This window comes from Anticarsia gemmatalis, chromosome Z (genome assembly GCF_050436995.1).
Source record: "Anticarsia gemmatalis isolate Benzon Research Colony breed Stoneville strain chromosome Z, ilAntGemm2 primary, whole genome shotgun sequence".
In the NCBI taxonomy this organism is placed as follows: Eukaryota; Metazoa; Arthropoda; class Insecta; order Lepidoptera; family Erebidae; genus Anticarsia; species Anticarsia gemmatalis.
The window spans coordinates 13,278,534-13,295,736 of NC_134776.1; the positions used below are offsets into that span (position 1 = coordinate 13,278,534).

At 35.7% G+C, this 17,203-nt stretch overlaps 3 protein-coding genes across 4 annotated transcripts; all 3 read right to left on the bottom strand.

Moving 5' to 3' along the window:
• Positions 1 to 554: 554 nt before the first annotated feature.
• LOC142986294 (uncharacterized) lies at positions 555 to 5,410 on the bottom strand. 2 transcript variants are annotated; one of them, XM_076134719.1, is made up of 3 exons: positions 5,161 to 5,410; positions 2,713 to 2,765; positions 555 to 1,692 (listed from the first exon to the last, which is right to left on the bottom strand). In XM_076134719.1, exons 1-3 carry the CDS (start codon positions 5,176 to 5,178, stop codon positions 1,362 to 1,364), a joined length of 402 nt encoding a protein of 133 aa, XP_075990834.1. In that variant the 5' UTR covers positions 5,179 to 5,410; the 3' UTR covers positions 555 to 1,361. The 2 variants fall into 2 exon arrangements, with proteins under 2 accessions (XP_075990834.1, XP_075990833.1); XM_076134718.1 differs by having other exon boundaries at positions 555 to 1,695; positions 5,161 to 5,408.
• A 2,592-nt stretch (positions 5,411 to 8,002) lies between these two features.
• On the bottom strand, positions 8,003 to 10,126 carry LOC142986694 (uncharacterized). Its single transcript, XM_076135290.1, has 3 exons — positions 9,092 to 10,126; positions 8,379 to 8,882; positions 8,003 to 8,071 (listed from the first exon to the last, which is right to left on the bottom strand). Exons 1-3 carry the CDS (start codon positions 10,124 to 10,126, stop codon positions 8,003 to 8,005), a joined length of 1,608 nt encoding a protein of 535 aa, XP_075991405.1.
• Positions 10,127 to 10,681: 555 nt separating this feature from the next.
• LOC142986683 (uncharacterized) lies at positions 10,682 to 16,485 on the bottom strand. Its single transcript, XM_076135266.1, has 3 exons — positions 16,268 to 16,485; positions 12,455 to 12,528; positions 10,682 to 11,295 (listed from the first exon to the last, which is right to left on the bottom strand). Exons 1-3 carry the CDS (start codon positions 16,289 to 16,291, stop codon positions 10,920 to 10,922), a joined length of 474 nt encoding a protein of 157 aa, XP_075991381.1. The 5' UTR covers positions 16,292 to 16,485; the 3' UTR covers positions 10,682 to 10,919.
• Between the last annotated feature and the right edge of the window lie 718 nt (positions 16,486 to 17,203).

Sequence of the window (17,203 nt, forward strand, 5' to 3'; positions counted from 1 at the left end):
TCTTTCCAAGAAAAATGCGGGATATTATAGTGATCTTTTTACTTAAATTATTTTTCCTAAATTAGAATCTAATTTTAATCTGTTCTAAGCGCTGCTATAAAATATTCTTCAGTATACAAAGTTTTTAGACGTTGGAGCAGAGGATGTGATTAGTATATGAGTTTATTAAATAATATACCATGAATATTTTTCATTATTACAGTTTAGAATAGCTTCAAACTGCGACTGTATAAAGTATTTACTTTGTGGCCGCGACATGGGGTGAAAATTATTTTGTGTAAAATCTATTCCACAGTTTTATCCTGAAAGATTTATTTCGTATTTATCATGCTTCATGCAACACAGTTCTCAATTGCTCAAGCCATAATTTTTTATTCGATCTGTCTCTTCATTGGACGATCATTATTTAAGTGCTATCTCTCAGTCATGGGTTTGCAGTACACGTATTGATTTTTACTTATGTTCGAGTAAAACTACTACAATATCGTTTGTGAGTACCCAGTATTTAAGAAAAAGTATAAGATATAGTGGTAGGGAAGCAGGAAAAATAAAAATAAAACATTTACAATTATCTTTATTCTCATTTAACAAAATCCTACTCTATTTACATAATTATTACATTTAAAAAAACCAGCGCTGGAGCTTACATATTAAAAACAAATAATTCGCAATCCGTGAAACATATTTACATGAATATAGTTCATTAGTATTACAATATTCATAAAAATACAATTTAGATTGGAACGAAACGGGAGAATTGTACCATTTATGAAAGATACAAAAAACTAAACATATAAAACAAAAATAGTTTTCGCATAGCTGTTTACACTAAATAGTATTAAAATGTAAAAACTCGTGCACTTCTCTAATTATCATCAAGTTAATAAATTCAAAGCTATGAAGAATTTTAACAAGCATGTCCTTATCATATTAATTTAATCTAAAATAACGAAAAATAAATTATTATTGTCTAACAAGTCTTTTCTTTTCAGTCCGGAGATATAAATTCAGTCTTTACAGAAAACGTGCAAAATATAACCTTAATTAGAGTTAAAAGTTAAATTTGTACAATAATCAAGTTTCCCTACCCACTTAATCGGTATGACTTAAAGCTAGTAAAACAAATAAATTAAAAGGAGGCAAGATATCTGGGTGGTTTAGACATATAAAAGTTTGAAAAACATAACCGTAACTAAACAATTTAAAGAACATAAATAGGTTAAAGATTTTATGGCTTTTAACATTGTGTTCTTATTTTGTCGGTTCCATTCCTACAAACAAAACATTGTCAACAAAATTGCTATCCAAATTTTTCTCACTTCAATATTGAATTAAAATCAATTACGTTCTCGGTTACTTACTTAAACCCTTCTGTAAAGAGGTACGATGTGACGGTTTGGTAGGCCCGGTATCTCATGGGGCGGAACGTCTGGTATATCCAGAGGGACGTCCAAAGGGACATCTGGCAAGAACTCTGGGATTCCGATCCCGACGATTGGTTGGCTGTGTGAGCCGACGGGTGGTTCATCATGTATGTGCATGTGGTGGAAATGTTCATGCTCCTCGGAAGGCGACATGCCGTGGTCGTGGTCGTGGTGAGTGTGGTGATGATGGATCGTCTTGTACACGGTGTGCGTGTGCCTTATCTTCTTCACCTTGTACGGCACGTGGATGACTACTTTCTTGTTGCGCCTGCTAACAAATTAATGTTGTTACTGTAGAAAGAAGAGGTTGGGGAAGACGATGTCAAGGATAAGGAAAAGTGAAGAGAGAGTGTAAAGAAAGCTGACCCCACCATCATAAGGGACGATTAGCCAGAAAGAGGTAGGTACAGATTGTAGAAAGAAACTACAGCTATGTAATTTGACAAACTGCGTTCAAAATTCTGGATGCATGTAAATATATTTTTTATGAAAACACAGCAGAAACTTTCATTGACGATCTGTGTACATAATAATACCGACGTACGGGCTGTGCAGTTTTATACTAATGTTTATAACTTGTCAATCACATCGCACATGTAACGCAAGTCAAGTAAATGACAGTAGTCAATGTGTTTACTTGTTTACTGTTTACATTGCAAACGATTCACGTTAGAAAAGCGCGCGGTTCCGTCATAGGCCAGTAATTTCGGGAGCTTCCTAGTTCGATGCGCGTGAGTGCCATTCCATCGTTTCCTGTTATTTCATTCAATTTAGCGGTGAAGGGGGCGTTGTTATAATGACTCCACTTGAGAGAAGTTTATAGTAAATTGTGCTATTCCCTTCTATGATAGTACCGAAGTACTATAATTATCTCCTTACTTTAAGATCGATGCTTAAAATCATCATAGGCTGGTTGCATTTTGGTTTATGTTTTTAGGTTCTTTCATTTGCAACCCCAGGTGCACAATCATTGCAACCCCAGGCGTAATTACTTAATTGGTTTTAATGTGTCCTCATCTTTAAAAAAATTGCAATCCATTTTGTCCAACGATTACAACACGATAAGATTATACACTCCCTATCTTATGAGCTGAAATGTTACGCCCGCAATCATCTAAATCAGAGGAATTTGGCACATACGTTTTACAATTGAAGATTTTGAAGTACTACCCCGACAAAATGAAATTTGTTGACCTATACCCATGTTGCTAAAGTGCCTATTATCCTAATAAAGGTTTGCTACCCCAAGCACATTCATTATAGAAAAAATGTTAACAATAATGTTTACCCTTCTGTATTCGCAACTAATATTGCCAGGAGTGCAGCCAAGCAGAGAAGGATCTGAAAGTAAAAAACATACACTTCGTAGAATGATCGGGGTAAATAAACAGTATAATAAAGAATGGGTCTATCCCACTAGTCCCGTTGAGTTGTCCCGTGACGGGACAACTGGCACTATTTTGTCCCAGTTGTCCCGTGGCGGGACAAGTGACACTGTTTTGGTGCCATTTGTCCCGTTGCATATAAATCACGGGACTAATGGGACAGACGGAAGGGTCAAAACAACTGGTTCCATTGAGTTGTTGTGTCACAACAGGTACTTGGTACTTTGGTAAGACAGCAGATGATGAATTGTATTTGTACGCTACTCTATGTAAACTTTAAATTCACAAGAAGTTTTTTTTACCACTTGGGCTTTTCACTTTATAATCTGGGGGCACGGAAGTGCCCCCGCAAGTCGAGCAAAAAAAAAGCGGCACGGCCGTAACATCCTTTTCTCGAAGCAATTCGGCCTATTTTTGACACCCCTATAATTTCGTTGTGGATAAAACAAGAAGCCTGGATTTTCAGCAATTAATCAGTCATTGTATAAACACTGTATGTTTAAAATTTCAGTCAATTTGAACCAGTAGTTTAAGAATGACAACTTGTTAAAATTTTGAATTTTGTCACTCACTGATTCACTGACTCACTGACTCACTGACTCACTGACTCACCGATCATCAAAAGTCTAAGGTACTTCTAGCAGACTTAGAAGCTTAAAATTTAGAATACAAATAGGGTTTAGTGTTTTAATCATAGGAAAAATTTAATATTTTGTAATTTCAGTCCAGTTTTCTAAATACACCAACTGCAACAATAACTTTGTAATCCCATATAAATGTATAAGATTACAAGGTTACATTTGCAGTTAATGAATTATAATTACTGTAGAAAATAAAATAAATAGGTGTAAATAGGTACCTACTATATGAGGCATAACGGGAGGGGGTATAGGGTGGATAAGGGTGTTTAGCCCATGAAACTGAACAACATTCCCATAGGAAAATATGTTGAATTATGAAAATTAAACGTCTTTCCATACAAAACGGACTTATGTTCGCTCTACAAAAAGAAGTGAGATGCCATCAAAAACATTCTGTAAAAACCTCAAGTCTCGCCGTAAAAAGTTGTGAGATCTATATAATACCAAGTCGATTAATCTATTTAGTCTCTACTTAAAGGACCTTCTGTCTTAAGTTATTACGTATGTTATTATCATGACAATTAAAAAAAAATACCTTTAAAACAAATAGATCGACTTGGTCATCGCAAGAAAACACAAATTCGCCATTAACATTTCAGGAGCATTAACTTCTCGTCGTGCTGTGTAGTGTGATACATACTAATAATCAAATCATGCGATGGCCAGGTCGGTCTATTTGTTTTAAAGGTATTTTTTTTTAAATTGTCATGATAATAACATACGTAATAACTTAAGACAGAAGGTCCTTTAAGTAGAGACTAAATAGATTAATCGACTTGGTATTATATAGATCTCACAACTTTTTACGGCGAGACTTGAGGTTTTTACAGAATGTTTTTGATGGCATTAAATTGACAAGAGTAGAATGTAAAATGTTTATCCGAAATTACCTACTTGAAAGAACATAATGTAAGGAAACTAAAAATATATTGTTAACAGCCCCCGGAACAGCTCAAACACTCAAGTCAATTCAACATGTACCTAATGGAATTTCAACTTATCTACCAGAAATTAAGTAAAAATGTACTACAACACAACGTATAACGTCTGCTATCTTATCAAAGTACCAAGTACCTGTTCTCACACAACAACTCAATGGAACCAGTTGTTTTGACCCTTCCGTCTGTCCCATTAGTCCCGTGATTTTTCTGCAACGGGACAACTGGCACCAAAACAGTGTCACTTGTCCCGCCACGGGACAACTGGGACAAAATAGTGCCAATTGTCCCGTCACGGGACAACTCCACGGGACTAGTGGGATAGACCCTAAAAATTAACTACACATAGTTTATGTCAGTTGAATTATTCAATGGTAGGGTCCAGGGAAACTTTAGAGCTATGAAGCGCATTGCTTGCAAAACCATTATGCCTCATTGCTCCCACAATTTATGACCATAGAGTGTTTTTGTGAATCTGCTTTTGTATTTTTGTCTTTATTAATTTTCGATTCATAATGAATGTTTATTTATTATATTATTCATTTATTTCAATCATGCCAATTAGCTCTTATTACACAGCAAAGTAAACGATGACAGCTTTATAAATCGCAATAAGATAGATGCTATTGAAAATTATTAATAACAAAAAAGCTCAATTATAAATTATTCTATAATGACATAAAACGTTTACATAGATTAACACCCTATTAATAGTAGTTAATAAACAGACGCAAATTGCTGATTTATTGTTCTCATCGTATGAAAAACTTACCGTGGTTCTACAATCCATAATCGAGTCTATTGTTGTATAACAATGTGGTGAAAAGAACAGCAGATGAACATATGTAGCGACGCAAAAAGCACGGAGAGATGCGCGTGTGAAACAACACCGAGCCTTCAATGGATGACGCGTCCGACGCTTTTGCACACTTGCGGAAAAATTGCACTTTCCCACCTAACGATGCGACCGTGTCTAACAACAAACTAGCAATGAACACCGATGCGCCTATCAATACTTATATATGCCATACATTAACACTGACTTCCAACATTTAGTCTGCACCTGTCCTATTTCTGAAGCTCGGCATTGTATACACCTCGCTCTCTCTAATGTGTGTCTAGAAAAATCGAACCCCCCTATCGAAGCAGCGTTTTGTCGGAATCTATTAACAGGTGAACAAAAACTAAGACGAGCTAGTACGTGTACTCGAGTACGTCGAGTTATACAGACAGTGAAATGTCCTACTCCCGTGACTCTTACTTTTTAACGTATTAGTATTACGAATTGTTTCTTAACGATAGGTAACGGTTAGGTAGTACCTAATACCTGTACAATATATTATGGGAACATTTTTTACATAAAGCCAAATATTTGAGCCCTCTCACCGGGTATCTTTTGATCTTAATTCCCCAAAAATATGCAATGATATGTTGATAAGCTCTGTTCGTTTTGGGACTATTCCAATAACTTAGCTGCAGCCAAAATAACATTCGAAGCATTGTGACATTCGCCGTCGACTCATTGGAGGGCAGCTTTTATGTTAACTTTAGTCGTAGCTCTAGTCATAATATTATAATTATGCTAACACATTGTAGGCGTGCTACGCAAGTTTAGCATAATATACGCAACGTAGTGTGGGGAACGGAACAAAGAGCCGGCCGTGTCGTAGGCGCTTCCGCCGCGTAGCACTGACCTTTACGGCGCAACTAATGAGCGCCGGCGCATTGCAATGTTATAAGCGTGTTACACTCATTGTTCTACACATATTAGTACTACGCCACTTATAAAAACAGACAGATAATTATTACTTTACCCCGTACTCGCTTCTATTTAATCTTTTTAATCTCTTGAACTATTCACCTGTAAAAGCAATCTAGCTTGTTGAGTTATTTGCAACAATAATTAAACAACAATCAAAGATTAATTATGAGAAAGTTAAATCCTCACATTTACATGGGAATATTTCTTATATATTCTCATAAGTTATCTGAAGCGTATTGAAGACTATTAATTTATATTGACGGATAGTATCGCAAAATCTAATTTATGCGAAGCAATCTTGAATCCCAATGTTAAAAAGGTTAAGTCACATTGTGTAGAATCTAATCTGGAAAATCTGTAACAATCGTTTGATTGAATGAAAATTCAAAGAGAAATTGACCGAGTAACCAGGCTATTTGTTTACAAATATTAACCAGGAAATCAAGAACCATTGCAGAACTCTATGGGCCGCACAATTACCTTTCATAAAACTGTTTCACGCTGCGTAATCAGCTATTTCAAACAATTATCGAATTATGGTGACGAAAACCATAAAATCGATTTACAATTTACATTGAAATATTGTCTAACATTGTTTGCAGAGAGGAGCTGGCCTTCACTAATCTACAGTGATTTATTAAAGTGATGTCAACATGACTCCAATTTATTATTGAACTTCAGTAATCATACTTTAACTAATTCAAATTTTATGCAATATTACAACGTTTTTATCCAAGACTAAATTACTATTTTCTGAGCCATTTCAAATGAGTAATTTCCATGTTAATCACATCGTATTTTGTATCAAAACCGTACCTTTCTCGTAGCGATGCCTTTGAATATTAATGATCTCTTCCACTCCCACAAATAACAACAAAGTTGTGATACGATCAGTGGTCCTAACTTACAATAGAATGGTTCGTAGTTTAAAAACTATCAACATCGCCTCATTACATACGAAGCTAGTGAAACTGATGGGAGTTGAGCAAATTACGTCTTACATTGTCATCAGAACGTCAGTACTTGAACAACTTCGAGATATTGCGATATACTCGAAAGTTAACAACTTTTCACTTGTCACTACCAATTTGTTGTACAATCGATTCTTTTTCTAATAATAGACATTTGCATACAAGCTTTTTATTGTTTCCAGGTTCTATGCACTCATTTGTGCAAAATAGTAGAAAATATGTACAATAACAATGCCGATGGAGGAAATCGTAGTTGACATCAACCATCTGTTATTTACAGTCATAACTTTAAACATATATATCAAAATACGCAAGTCTACGTAACGTATTTGTTAGTAATAATAAGGAAATAAAAGTTGTGCGTGGATATAATCCGACTGCAGGTATAAAATCCATGCCTATATTATTTAATAATGTTCGAGCCCACGCGAACAACTTCCTCGGATACTCTGGCAATCAAATTAAAGAAACGTAATCAGCAGTTAAGCTGAGTACACAACATCATTCAGAACTCAGACAAGAGTAAAATTCGTTAAAAAAAGCGGTACGGTATGGTATTTAGGATTTGTTTTCTGATACAGGTAAAGAATAAGAATACTAAGTTGGTGATAACATTTTCATAACATAATAATATATTACCAGCTAAAGTTTATTGGACATACTGTATTAAAACACACTTAATAGTATTTACAATACAAGATTTTTAAATGTTTTAACCTGACCCTGTATCTAGCGCTGCTTTTCCTCTACACATGAATCTGGTGAGCAGCTAGCCTTAAACAGGCCGGATGTATTTACATTCGGGCGTTCAAAAGTCTAAGGAACGTGTTTAAGGTATTTTTCCATCTACTTTTACGCAATACTCTCATCATACTTACATATCAGTTCCGTAAATCCAGAGTTGGTACTTTCTTGTTCAGCTTGCGTTGGATCTCTTTTGTTTGAGCAGTCTGAAATACGATATAAAATTTAATATTCTGTTGCAAAAAGCTAGGTTCACAAAAGTAGTTAACGTAGATTGGGGCTACTTTATGAAAAATTTGACGTTAATCTGATTATAGAGATAAGTAAATAGCTCACATAAAAAGCTAGCGACGAGTTCAGTTTTCCGGTTCTCTTACTAAATGTCGCTATGAATACAATTGTAGAATTTCAAACAGTGTAAATTAACTTTAAACATGCCCATTCCTTCTTTTTTAAAGTAACACCTGTATTCTAAAGTACCCCCGTTCTACCTGTATATGAAAAGAGTATTACCGGAACTTTCTGGAAATGTTTCCACAAAGCATACCGCAACTCCCAGTCTTCAAAGAAAAGTGTTGGTTTGTTCCAAGTAACGTGATGCCGTCCTATTTTGTAATAGTACATAAGCGGAGGATTCAGCTGCGGCGCTTCAGTCGCACGACGAGATATTATTTGATTCACATAGGTATATAACACGGGGGCTTTATGCACCCAGCAGATTAACGACATCACTGACACGACGACAGCATGCATCCAATACCTCGTACAGGGAGGAATTTTCTCTGCGTTTAACGCCATGTCTTGTATGGCCATCAGCATGCAAGCAGCAGCCGCGGCCGTCAATCCACAAGGTACCTCTAATACTATAGAACATATTATTGAATAGACGTTTCTCAAATTCACTATATTCGTGCCGTGGAATTTTATAGCTTTCATTATGTTGTTGTGTATGTACTCTCTGTGACGTCGAATGAAACCTTTGTCACCGGCTGTACATTCTCCTACTTTAAGCTGCACCTAAGGATTTAAAATTATGTCTATTATTAAAACAAATAGTAAATTAAGATCAATAGCTACTTAGGCTAAATGTTAACTACAATCGGAGCCCAAAAAGGAGATTCTTATTTAGTTTAGGAAATACGGTCAGCGTCTTTAAGACGATCGATAATAGAAGTTCGCATTGTAGCTATGCCACTTAATAATTTGATTAAGGATTCGAAACTAACCTGGGAGAATTCGTAGAAAATGGTAGGTATATTTAAGTAATGTCTGTTCTTCTGTCGATCCACAAATCTTTTAAAAAGCTTGCATCCAACGAGGCTGTAAGTTATATTCGGAGAGCCGACCAAATTGCACAGTACGTGTTCAATCAATCCTTCTCCGAAACTGTCGTTATACTCCTCCACTTTGTAGAATTCTGCTGCATGATACAGCAATGAAGAAAACTCTAAGATATCTTCAGGATTCATGCTCACCATTGAGAACCAATTCAACATGGTCGTTATAATCATCAAACGATGTTGATTCTCTACCCTCTCGAATATCCGACGGAGACATACTTCAAAGCCCTTACTCAAATACCTGTAGGCACATACTTTATTATCCTTAGATATACTACGCGCGAATAAATCCAACAATCGTGTGACAAACGGCAGTAGCTTATGTTTATCTATAACCCAATTAGAGCTATTAAGTAACTCATACAGTACTCTCATGCGATGTCGTGCAGTTTTCACGTTACTGAATAATACATAATGAATGTCTGTAAGCATTAGATTGAACAGTGTGGTTTTTCCTCTATTAAAGTACAAGACCACTTCCAATATCTGTCCCACGAAACTTTCGAAAGGCCATAATGATACTTCTGTGAAAAATGTGAGCGTTATTTTTATAGTGGCTTCGCTACGTTCAGGCAGTAACATGTCCATGGTTTTCTGAAACGCTGTCTCTGCTTTACTGAACTGTCGTTTGCCACACCAGTACCAGTACCTTGAAGTCAGCCGGTTTAGTTTCAGCCTCATACCAAAGTAGAAAACCAGCGTCAAAGCACAATAAAGTATATCTTTAAAATCACTTGCTTGAAGATCTTGCCGCTTGCAGTGTTTTAGGATAAAAAGCAACTTTTTAGTAGCTTCAACTTTATTTTGATAGTGTGAAGAGTTCAAATTTGTAGGCGAATAAAAGTCAAGCAGCTCATTTATTCTCTCTTGTAGTTCTGGTCCTGTAATACTACTTCGTGGGTGCGAAGAAAATATCGTCATAGCTGCGGAATAGAATACTGTATCGCTTATAAAATAGTTCCAATAAAGTTTTAGATTTTCACGTATTTCTACAAGTTTGGTTATGTCCGTTTACGTCAAAGCGTTGTTTTGATGACATTGGCGTAAAAATATATTTTTAAGCTATATTTCGTAGGATGTGGCCAACCTCTTCATTAGCCGATCTGTTTGAAAAGTATGGGTTTAAAAGCTGATCTATTAACTATTATGTTTCCAGACAATTTGAAGAAAGTAGTAGCAAAGCAGCAGTTACAGCACTGTCACCGCAGTCAACGTTCAAAACAAACAAGCCCCGAATCACGTACTGTGTATAATTGCATACTTAGTGTATTACAACACCTTTTTACTATTTACTATCTTTATGTAATAAGTCTCGCAACATTCCATTAATAATATCAGCGAATGGAAGCCTTTCCCATTTCTTCTTTTTATTCCAATTATAAAAGCATACTCTACTTACTCCGTTACAACGTACTGTTTCCGTTTCTTTTGGGTTTATTTTAGAATTAAGTATTGCAAAAGAAATAAAACACTTGATTATATTTTTATTTTTATTTAGAATGCACACACGTTCTTAATCTATCAGTCTTCGTAATCTTTAGAACGAAAACCTCCTACTCGTTAAAATCATAGAACAGAATCAAAAATGAAAGGTTTTCATTCTAAGACGATAAATTAAATATAAATCAATGAAATAAATTATAAATTAATGAACGAGTCATTGGTGGGATTCCTTACTGATAATGAGGTTATTCTCTGAAGCGACTCTTCTATTTTACTGCTGAGATTGTGCGTTGTCGGCCTCCATCGTCGCTTGTTGCGGGACGGTGTACGTCGCAGCTATGTATGGGGCCTGACCGACATGGTCTTGAAGTTTTTCAGCCTCCTCTGGGGCGACGGGGCACATGCAGGGCACAAGCTGCACGTGCTGCAGCGACACAGGAGTGAGGCTGGCTCCAGCGGGAACGCTTATAGGGATCGGTGCAAGGTTCTGCTGGACGGGTTGAATCTCGGGCTGTTTGTACTGCGGCGGTTGAATCTGGTACACTTTGCGAGAATCGTAAGGCGTGTAAGTGTATTGGTACCGGTAGCCGGGCGACATGTTCGGAGGCAGAGGCTGCACCCATGTCTTTTGAGACGAAGACTGACTCCTGCAACAAAAAATAGACAATTTAATATTTGAGCCGATTAAAATGAATAAAAGTCACTCGAGCTGTACCTATCATCCTCGCAATTATCTAATACGTACACACACATGCGTATCTTATAATAAATAGAGTAACAATGCCTATTTTGTACTACAAAGTGGTAAAAGTAAGCTAATTTATTTCCTTCCGTTAATTGTAAGCCTTGAATCGTTTTCAAAGTCATTAAATAAGTATGATAGCCATCTTAGGTTATCATGTCCGTGTCCACTTATCATGAAATCAAAACAAATTGTTTCCGTAAAAACATGAGCATTGGAAATCAAATTAAAACTGAAACATGAAAAACGGCCACACCTCTAATAAAAAGTAGAGTGTGTTGACATGAAAATGCACAATAAATAATATTATTACAGTAGAAGGAAACGGAGAGGTTTTTTTTATTTGTGACATTGTGTTAATATGTGACTATAACACGACAATCGGTTTTATGTAGCATCCGTAAGGGGACGTCCGCAGTCAAGCGTAATGTCCGCAGCTCACAATTCTTTTCATAGTAATTTGAAGTCTTACATTCTACAATCTTCATAGATTACCGGTTCGGTCTCGTAATACTATATTTTCTATCAATCATCGCTATTATCCCTAATGTTGTGATGGGCCAAGACAATGTTCTATCCTAGAATGAGTCTAAAACTTTTGATGCAAGTCACAAAGATAAATTTAACAAATGTGACATGTGTTTATACATTTACGTTCGTGTGTAATTGACTAGTAAATTGCGTCACGTGTTAACATCGTTAATAGCATATTAATTAACATTACTCAATAATTACACATTTCCTTCGTTGAATTACGACATGAGGGAAAACTATGAATTTTAATATTTATCTATTACCGAGCGATGCGTGCTTGTACAATGTAAACCTAAAGCAACTAAGTATGTTCAAAAATAGAAATGAAATATTTTAACGTATTAAGACAAAATATTTTCCCACTAATTTATTAAGTTTCTGAATGTGTGTTTAGAGAAAGTTAAACCCAGTATCTTGAATTAGGAATAGAAAAAATCTGAACCGGGATCGTGCTTATGAATAGATCATTCGCTCAAAATAAAATATTTCGCTTCGCTAAAGGCTAAAACAACTTTACAAAAGATACTTACGCCGAGTCAGATCCCCATTTCAAAAAGAATGCCTCAGAAGAGGCCACCAACGCCAAACTTAGAAGAAAATGCATCTGCGAACAAAATTTACTTTAGAATACACAAATAAAATAAAAAAAAATAAAGTATTAACATTCTTAATAACTTCGCCGTGATAAATAAAAAGAAAAAAAGGAGTAACTGTTACCCAACGAAATTATGTAACGGACAAAAATGTAGAACAAAAATAAAATGAGAACACTCCAAGTAAGATAAGAGGAAAACGAAAGTAACTCAGTATTTATAACAACAGGTGTATATCTACGAGTAGAGTATCTTTCTCACTGGCGTATATTAATTCCTGTACAGTTGATATATTGCATGGTTGGAGGTGACCTAACATCAGTATTTTGCTCATTGTAGTCGACCAAATAGGTACCCAATTTACATGCTTGATTATAGAAACTAACGTATTTTTATCTTATCAGTTTTTCGTGGATAAATAGTTGCTTATTAATTATTCATGTTTAATCAACAATACTTATTCATAGCAATAACAAAGTAGATAAAAATAATATCGTTTAAAAGATATTATTTTGTAAAATCAAAGCTTCGATTTAATGACCTTCTATCTTATGCCCACGGAAAATACATAAAAACTATGCACAGCTAAATTCGCAAAGCAAAGAGGCAGTAGACAACAAAGAAGAAACGCAAGCTCAAAACAAAGAAACGAATGGACAGAATTATAAGTTACATTCCTAAACACACATCATCGTTTAAAATGTAGAGTTGATTGTCTACTAAAGTTTAAGATTAATGATCTCACGGTTTAAAATTTCAACTACTTAATTATAAATTCCATAATTATAGTTCTTGAAATAAACACGGGTGTTGGCTGTTAAAAGGTTAAGATTCTGTACCTTCTAAATAGAATTGGGTTTTATTTTCATGAGATAGAGATCACTTAATCGTTAAGAGCTTGTTATGAAATGTGGCGTGAGCTTCAATTTATGTAGCTGTCAGAGGATAGATACGTTATTTTTATTTTTATAGGATGTAGTGTAGAGCAGTACACAACGCAGGGATAGAGTAGGATCACGGTGTTTTCCTGTGTTTCGCTAGATACGAACATTATAAAGTGATTTGTGCCGGCCCATGGATAATCGTTAAATGGTCCGTGCTAGTCCCAAACTCATAAATGTTTAATTTATTTCCGACGCATCGCTCATGTAGGTCATCGACTTTATCTTAATTTTCATGGTTGTAAGTATATTATTTTTTGGGATAGAATTTCGTTACGGAGTTTTGGAGGAACGCACTCAATAATTGTGCCAGGTGAAGGACAATTTTAGGAAAATCAAGCTATATAAAATTTAAACATTATCTATCCTGTTTTTAACACCATGTTGTATAAATTAAAAACTATTCGTTAAAATTGTGACAGTCATTTTATTTACAGTTCAATGAAGAACGAAGACTAAACAAGAGTTGATGTCTCAATAGAATTGTTATAAACCGATATTTCATTAAGTATCGGCTGTCACAACAGAGATGTTAACAAAACGTCGGTCGAGGTGAGATTACAAGAGGCCGACGGACGCGGCGAGGCGACCGATGACTTGCTCGCTGCACTCATCACACTTGAGCCTTGTTATTGCCGCCTTATAAATTGAAAATTTACTCAACAATAGATGATCATGAGGCGCGACCAAAGTAAACATCCAATTGTTAAATGATTTTATGAATGACAAGTTGTTTTATTCGAATAATGAAAAGCCTATAAAAAGCGTACAAAATAAACGAAAGCAGGAATTTATTTGTTAAATAAACTAAACAATGTTATACGTCTTTTTTGAAATATTATACTATACTTAGAAAAAATGCACATTTCAATAAGATCCTCTTTACCAAAAATTATTAGCTGGTAAAATCAACAATTATCCTTTTTTTTATTTGTTATACCGCCCCTGGCCAAATTATTAGACGCACTGTAGTTTTTTGAAAGATTAGTATTTTATACTAGTTTTTATGTGGTATTTTTGTATTTGCACATAAATAAAATAGTTAGTTTATTAAAGAGATTTGTTTTATACTTCGTATATGTATTTATTTTAAGGTATGGTAATAAGTACTATGTTATCCTTTTGAAAAACGAACGTAAGTAAGTACAAACCTGTTCTAGTCGCGTTCGCGCGCGTTTTTGAGTTGCGGATCTATTTTTGTGACTTTATGCGCTGTGTTATTTGTTTCGTAGTTTTATGCTATGCAGTTATTTGTTTATTTCGTGTGCACAATTTAAATAATCGATAAGAGCATTTTCAACATGGGTAAAAAAGGCGATCTTTCACCACGTAAAAGAGCTGAAGTAAAGGCCCTCGTGAATGCTAACATATTCTCAAACCGAGAAATATCACGAAGACTGAAGATTTCTGAAGCTAGTGTGCGTCGCATGAAGAAGAAAATTGAGTCAGGGGAGGAATGGAGCCCGAAACGAAAGAAGAGATGCGGCGGAAAGCCTATTTTCACTCGAAGGTCAGAAAGATGTTTAAAGAAAATATGCCTGGAAAACCGATTTGCCACCACGAAACTAATAACATCGCAACTCCAAGAAGCTAATGTGAATGCTTCTGAGCGGAGTAATAGAAAGAAATTGAATGATTTAGGTTTTAAGGCCTGCCGCCCCGCCAGGAAACCCAAGTTAACAGCTGCAATGAAGGCAAAGCGACTGAAATGGGCCAAACAGTGGTGTGATAAAGATGTGGATTTCTGGAGATCTGTAAGATGTTGTTATTTCATCAGAAGTGCTACTTTCCATAATTCTCTATGAAATTAAGCAAGAGTAGGTGCTACTCTTGATGTTTATGTTATTTTTTTCTATTGTTTTCAGATCTGCTTTAGTGATGAAAGTACATTTGAAATTTAACAAACCAAAGCTCAATTTGTGCGGCGTCGTCATGGAGAAAAGTTTCATCCTGACTGTGTCCTACAGACTGTAAAGCATCCTACAAAAGTAATGATTTGGTCAGTCATCAGTGGCAAGGGTACTCGACGTCTGTACGTGGTTAATGGCATGATGAGACAGGATCAGTACAAAGAAGTCTTACAAAAGCGATTGATTCCACAGCTCCAAGAGTGGTTTCCAAATGGAGAACCCTTCACTTTCATGCAAGACGGAGCTTCCTATCACACAGCTCGGTCTGTTAAAGCATATTTAGCAGAACAAAACATCCCTCTGTTGGATTGGCTGGGCAATAGCCCCGATATGAATCCAATTGAAAACGTGTGGGAGCTCATGAAAAGAGAAGTGGCTAATGTGAACATTAACAATAACCAGCTCTTAGAAAAGATCATACATGTGTAGAATCATCATCCTCGAATGCAGGAGATGGTACAGTCATGCATTAATAGTATGCCACGCAGAATAAAAGCTCTCATAGCGGCTAAAGGTGGCCCAACAAAATATTAAAATTTAGTCACATTTATTTCATTTATTTTCAATGTCTAATAAATACATTTTTTTTCTATAGTATGATGTTTTATTTATGTTGAAACGTGAGATAAATAGGTGAATAATGAAAAAAAAATACATTATATCTAGCAAAAACCATAGATCTGTATAATAGGACCTGATAATTAACATTTAATATAAAATGTTATAGTGCGTCTAATAATTTGGCCAGGGACTGTATTTCAATACTCATGAATTTAGGAAACTCAAATAAACAAATCTATAAGTATAAATAATAAAATAAACAAACATAATATAAAACCTAATAATAAAACACCTGAAAAAATAAATCGCCAACGAATATAAAACAAAACGTAACTCACCATTTTGCCCGCATCCGGATACATGGCACTTGTCGAGATGTGCTAACTAGACGAGAGAACTAGGCCAACGTTCACCCCCTCCGAGTCAACTCTCAAAACTACTGATCCAACTCAACTCGAGAAATAAGGAGGCTTTACACAAAAAATATTTGTTATTTTGGGAACGAAGATGCGTGCACCCACTCCGGCCGCGGAATGACCGATCCCTGGGGACCAGTCGTTTTTTATACACGGTTTCAGAAACATTCCGTCCTTAAAAGCCGGTCCCCGACCTCAACATGAGGTATAATAATAATCTTATTAACTTATCTACACTTCTATCTTTACTTAGAACGTACCGTTATATTAGCCTGATTTTAAATAGGAGTTTCTTAGATACTGGCCACTTAAGATAATTTCACACTTTTTTCTTAGGGTGCGGCTTAAGTGTTTTGACATGGAGTTTTGGAAGCGGAGTGGAACGTTTGGGCGATTGGCCGGCGCTCGCGGTCTAGTGCACACCTAATGGCAAGGAAGGATGCGGCTGACACTCGTGACGAATCGCCTCGAGGTGTTCATTATGGACTCGACTCAACTAGCCTGTGAAGTGCGCCTTCCTCTGTCCTAATCCCATGACTTGTTTTGTTACCCCAAGCGTAAAATCTTAAATGGTCAAAGTCAACTAGGCGACACAATGACTATTAAAAACACAAAATGGGTACAAGTTGTAGATATAATTTATTTTAACGAAAGTAAAGAGAACGGGATTCTATTCTAAAATTCAATGATTTTGATGACAAAGGTAGATGCCTTTGTGGCCACAGCAAAATACCATCGAGTGCAAAGGAATACTTATAAGTAGGTACTAACTTATTAGTATCACTTATCAGGCCTGAATTATTCTTGTAGGTAATGCTTTATTCTGTAGATAATCGATAGCTTCGTCGTGTCATTGTT

Coding starts and splice junctions, on each gene's coding strand:
- LOC142986294 (XM_076134718.1), bottom strand. Junction 1,696..2,712: donor TTAGTTGCGAATACAGAAGG/GTAAACATTATT, acceptor TTAATTTGTTAG/CAGGCGCAACAAGAAAGTAG.
- LOC142986694 (XM_076135290.1), bottom strand. CDS start 10,126: ATGACGATATTTTCTTCGCACCCACGAAGTAGTATTACAGGACCAGAA. Junction 8,883..9,091: donor TTTTCTACGAATTCTCCCAG/GTTAGTTTCGAA, acceptor TTAAATCCTTAG/GTGCAGCTTAAAGTAGGAGA. Junction 8,072..8,378: donor AACATTTCCAGAAAGTTCCG/GTAATACTCTTT, acceptor ATCGTATTTCAG/ACTGCTCAAACAAAAGAGAT.
- LOC142986683 (XM_076135266.1), bottom strand. CDS start 16,291: ATGTATCCGGATGCGGGCAAAATG. Junction 12,529..16,267: donor ATCCGGATGCGGGCAAAATG/GTGAGTTACGTT, acceptor TTTTGTTCGCAG/ATGCATTTTCTTCTAAGTTT. Junction 11,296..12,454: donor AAATGGGGATCTGACTCGGC/GTAAGTATCTTT, acceptor TTTTTGTTGCAG/GAGTCAGTCTTCGTCTCAAA.